Source organism: Oncorhynchus tshawytscha, linkage group LG12, assembly GCF_018296145.1.
Source record: "Oncorhynchus tshawytscha isolate Ot180627B linkage group LG12, Otsh_v2.0, whole genome shotgun sequence".
NCBI lineage: Eukaryota > Metazoa > Chordata > Actinopteri > Salmoniformes > Salmonidae > Oncorhynchus > Oncorhynchus tshawytscha.
In genome coordinates this window covers 26846881-26852547 of record NC_056440.1, presented here as the reverse complement: position 1 = coordinate 26852547, position 5667 = coordinate 26846881, and the positions used below count along the sequence as shown (strand labels likewise).

General features: G+C 44.2%; 1 protein-coding gene across 1 annotated transcript; it reads right to left on the bottom strand.

Moving 5' to 3' along the window:
- Nucleotides 1-3975: 3975 nt before the first annotated feature.
- Nucleotides 3976-5222, bottom strand: LOC112262842 (chemokine-like receptor 1; the record flags this gene model as incomplete). Its single annotated transcript, XM_024438633.1, has 1 exon — nucleotides 3976-5222. A coding segment is annotated over one exon (1029 nt), but the record flags the coding sequence as incomplete, so codon positions are not given.
- Between the last annotated feature and the right edge of the window lie 445 nt (nucleotides 5223-5667).

Sequence of the window (5667 nt, the reverse complement as noted above, 5' to 3'; positions counted from 1 at the left end):
TGGAAAGAACTGAAAACTGCTGTTCACAAATGCTCTCCATCCAACCTCACTGAGCTCGAGCTGTTTTGCAAGGAGGAATGGGAAAAAATAAATAATTGAATAATTTTGCACGCCCAATTTTTCAGTTTTTGATTTGTTAAAAAAGTTTGAAATATCCAATAAATGTCGTTCCACTTCATGATTGTGTTCCACTTGTTGTTGATTCTTCACAAAAAAAATACAGTTTTATATCTTTATGTTTGAAGCCTGAAATGTGGCAAAAGGTCGCAAAGTTCAAGGGGGCCGAATACTTTCGCAAGGCACTGTACATATGAGATGAGTATGTAAACAAAGTGGCATAGTTAAAGTGGCTAGTGATACATGTATTACATAAAGATGCAGTAGATGATATAGAGTACAGTATATACGTATACATATGAGATGAATAATGTAGGGTATGTAAACATTATATTAGGTAGCATTGTTTAAAGTGGCTAGTGATATATTTTCCCATCAATTCCCATTATTAAAGTGGCTGGAGTTGAGTCAGTGTGTTGGCAGCAGCCACTCAATGTTAGTGGTGGCTGTTTAACAGTCTGATGGCCGTGAGATAGAAGCTGTTTTTCAGTCTCTCGGTCCCAGCTTTGATGCACCTGTACTGACCTCGCCTTCTGGATGATAGCGGGGTGAACAGGCAGTGGCTCAGGTGGTTGTTGTCCTTGATGATCATTATGGCAACTCCCGTACGGGCTGGGGAGAGACGAAGGTCGAAAGCCATGCGTTCTTCAGAAACACAACCCAACCAAGCCACACTGCTTCTTAACAAGGCGCACATCCAACCCAGAAGCCAGCCGCACCAATGTGTCAGAGGAAACACTGTGCACCTGGCGACCTGGTTAGCGTGCACTCGGCCCGGCCCGCCACAGGAGTTGCTAGTGCGCGATGAGACAAGGATATCCCCTACCAGCCAAACCCTCCTTAACCCAGACGACGCAAGGCCAATTGTGCGTCGCCCCACAGACCTCCCGGTCGCGGCCAGCTGCGACAGAGCCTGGACTCGAACCCAGTCTCTGGTGGCACAGCTAGCACTCCTAACACTGCAATGCAGTGCCTTAGAACACTGCGCTACCTGGGAGGCTGTTGAGCTTTTTGAGGATCTGGGGACCCATGCCAAATCTTTTCAGTCTCCTGAGGGGGCCCTCTTCACGACTGTCTTGGTGTATTTGGACCATGATAGCTTGTTGGTAATGTGGACAACAAGGAACTTGAAACTCTCAACCCGCTCCACTACAGACCTGGCGATTTGAATGGGCATGTTCGGCCCTCCTTTTTCTGTAGTCCACGATCATCTCCTTGGTCTTGCTCACGTTGAGGGAGAAGTTGTTGTCCTGGTACCACACTCCTAGATCTCTGACCTCCTCCCTATAGGACGTCTCTTCGTGGTCGGTGATCAGGCCTACCACTGTTGTGTCATCAGCAAACTTAATGATGGTGTTGGAGTCATGCTTGGCCACACAGTCGTGGGTGAACAGGGAGTACAGTAGGGGACTAAGCACACACCCCTGAGGAGCCCCCGTGTTGAGGATCAGTGTGGCAGATGTGTTGTTTCCTACTGTTACGTTCCCCAGTTTATGTGTTGTAGTTTGTGTATTTGCATGTGTTTATTTCAGGAAATGGCTTCCTGAAATCCCTCAAGCAGCTGATTGGTCGACTCCATGGTTAATTGGAGAGCTGACCCCGCCCCCTCGTCAAGACACAGCTGTCTTCAATTACCCATTCCTTCAGAAGCTATATAAAAGCCAGTGTTCTGTTCAGGAGAGAGGTTTTTTTTGCTGGGAGGTCATTGCAGAGATTTTGCTAGAGAGATTTGCTAGAGATTTTGGAGGTAGGGATTGCTGAGAGAGATTTTGCTAGATGTTGATTTTGCTGGGAGTTCATTGCTGGGAAGTGGTATGTTCTGTGAGTTTGTTGCTCAGATAGAGCTTATTTGATGTCCTTTGTTTCTTAGTTTGTTTGTGAAATTGTTTAATATTCTGTTTCATTTGTTCCCAGGGGGAAAGGGGAAGGCACCTTGGGAGTGTTTAGGTAAGAGGCCCGCGGGCATACATATACCCGTAGTATATTCATTGTCTAGGCACACTAGGTAAGACCTGGGCAGACCACCCCCTGTATTTTGGTTAGGGCACCAGGTGGTGCTAAATTAGGTATGTAGTGGGTAGGCAGGTAAGATAGGAGAGGGGGCTTTGAGATTTACTTTCTTTGCTTTGGTTCCATCCAGCCCCTTTTCCCCATATTACCGTGTAAAGGAAAAAAGTCCTTGTAAACTGTACCACATTCTGCCTGTTGTCATTCTTACTTGCACCTACAGTCCATACCTTTTTCACTTCACGGAGAGTTTAGTTGTAGCAGGGTGTTGCGTTCCCTCTCCATAGAGGTGTGCGTAACACCTACTCTTCCCACTTGGGGGCAGCCCGTCAGAAAGTCCAGGATCCAGTTGTAGAGGGAGGTGTTTAGTCCCAGGTTCCTTAGCTTAGTGATGAGCTTTGTGTGCACTATGGTGTTGAACGCTGCACTGTAGTCAATGAACAGCGTCTCACATAGGTGTTCCTTTTGTCAAGGTGGGAAAGGGCAGTGTGGAGTGCGATTGAGATTACGTCATTTGTGGATCTGTTGGAGTGGAATGCGAATTGGAGTGGGTCTAGGGTTTCCGGGATGATGGTGTTGATGTGAGCCATGACCAGCCTTTCAAAGCACTTCATGGCTACCAACGTCAGTGCTACGGGATGGTAGTCATTGAGGCAGGTTACCTTTGCTTTCTTGGGCACAGGGACTATGGTGGTCTGCTTGAAACATGTAGGTGTTACAGACTCAGTCAGGGAGAGGTTGAAAATGCCATTGAAGACACTTACCAGTTGGTCAGCGCATGCTCTCAATACATGTCCTGGTAATGCATCTGGCCATGCGGACCTGTGAATGTTGACCTGTTTAAAGGTCTTGCTCACATCGGCTACGGAGAGCATGATCACACAGTTGTCCGGAACAGCTGGTGCTCTCATGCATGCTTCAGTGTTACTTGCCCTGAAGCGAGCAGAAGGCATTTAGCACGTCTGGTAGGCTCACGTCACTGGACAGCTCGTGGCTGTGTTTCCCTTTGTAGTAATAGTTTGCAAGCCATGCCACATCCGACAAGTGTCAGAGAGGTGTAGTATGATTCAATCTTAGTCCTGTATTGACACTGCCTGTTTGATGGTTCGTCTGAAGGCATAGCAGGATTTCTTATAAGATTATTAGTGTTGACAACAGGCAGTCCTTGGGCAAGTGATTTTTTTGTATGTTCCCAAGTATTCCCACAAATAAAAAAACAGACATATGTGATCATGTAGCAATGTAACCGAGGAATGAAATGTATGTTATTTTCAAATACAATCGGTTTTTGGGCTAGGTTGTGGAGAAATTGCAGTGTACAAATTATTAGAATTGGGTGCCGCCTCCCCGACCATTTGCTCCGACAAAAATCAGCTTGCAGGTGAATGTAGTTGTCAACCCCTGGTGTAATGTTAACACACTATTATAAAGCAAAACTTAACAGCAGCCTAAATCTTTTTTGAAGTGCACATGTGAACTTGCTATTCCACATGTGAAAGTTTGATTTTCAAATGTTAAAGTCTTTCACATGTGAAACTGGAAATTAGATTTTCCTGTGATTAAAAAAAAGAAAGTGTTCTCCTCACGTGGAAAGGTGGTGTTAACATGTGAAAATACTGTACGTAAATAACATAATGTAAATATAAAAACTGACCACTTTTCAGCTCAACATGTGAAAATGCTATTTCACCTGTGAAAAAGGTTATTTCACATGTGAAAAGGTGATTTTGTGTGAAAATGGGATTTTAACATGTGAAAATAAAAATGACACTTTCTTGCAAGGGACATTTTTCCTATCGCATATTGTAACATTTAATTCAAAATAAATATTTTCAGAAATATTAATGGTTATATATTTCATCAAATCTTTACTTAATAAGCATTTGAAAAGAAAAGAAATACAGGTTAAAAAAAGAAGACATTTGTTACCTTGATCAAGAGGGATTTAGAACAATGTGTAATTATACTGTGCATACTGTGAGTATACAATTCATAAAAATTATAGACCAAAATATTGTATATGACATTTACAAGTACATTTCAAGCTGGAAAAGTATGTTGTATTCCCATTACTGTTCAAGGACATTGTCCTCCCTATCCAGGCAAGTCATCTCATGGCCCTCCTCTCCTTCGTCCTCTGTCTGAGGGGTTTCTTCAGGCTGTGAGCGAAAGTTCTGCTTAAGTTCTTTATTTCCTTGCCAGATGCAGATGATAGGATAGATGCAGCTGTTTAAGACTGACAGGGCAGTGGCTGTGGGCAATACGTATTTGAACCATTTGTTGTCTATCCCCATTGCGATTTGCGGCATAGATAGACAGAGGACAGGAGCCCAGCATAGGAAATGGGCAATAGTCACAGGTCGAATAACCAATGACTTCACTTGGTTATTTCCCCTGCTGTTAATGCAGCAACGGCTGACACACGTCACACCCAAAGGGAGCAGCAGCCCGAAAATTAAGCGACAGCTCACCACAGCCATCATTCTCTCCTTACCCTCTTTAGAGATCTGGCGTTGTTCAGTATAATCATAGTTGTCAAGGCAGAGGTGTCCATCGGCAGTATACTGAACCTCCCTGGACAGTAAAGAGGGGGCGCTTAGTATGGCCCCAGTGAACCAGGACAGCAGAACCATGCTGCTGGACATGTGATGTTCAAAACATCTGGGGACACACCAGCGCACATTCCAGAAAGTGATCATCAGTGAGGCAGAGAACATGTTCATAAACATCACGAAGGACCCCAACTTGCAGACAACCTTCCCAAATGTCCAGGAGAAGTAGTTCCAGGCTGTGATCAAGTAAAGTGGAGTGAAGAGGCAGAAGATGAGGTGGGTGGCAGCCAAGCCAATGATCAACATCCGTCGACTCAGTTTCTTCTTGGACCTGTAGTTCCAGACAATCATGAAGATGACGGCAGCGTTGAGCAGTAGACCCAGTAGAAGGTTGGCTGCGTAGACCGACACATACATTAATCTCAAGCCAGTCCTCATCTGATACATCTCATAGATGACTGGGGACTGAGATGGTATCACCACTGAATCATTGTAGTCATCATAGTCAGATGAGTTGATTGGGGGAACCATGATTTCAGTTGTTTTTTACCCTAAGAAAAAAGGAATGCAATGATTCTGTCAGAACAGGTCCTGTGTTCAATGACTACATTCAGTGGAGGCTCCTCATAGGAGGAAGAGTAGGACCATCCTCCTCAGTGAATTTCATAAAAAATAAACATTTTTAAACATTTAAAAAGTTCTAATTTTTAGATAAAACTATACTAAATATAATCACGTCACCAAAAAATAGATTAAAACACAATTTTGCAAAGGTCTATAGTAGCCTCAACAGCACTCTGTAGGGTAGCACCATGGTGTAGTTGGAGGACAGCTAGCTTCCGTCCTCTGGGTACGTTGACTTCAATACAAAACCTAGGAGGCTCATGGTTCTCACCCCCTTCCATAGACTTACACAGTAATTATGACAACTTCCGGAGGATGTCCTCCAACCTATCAGAGCTCTTGCAGCATGAACTGACATGTTGTCCAC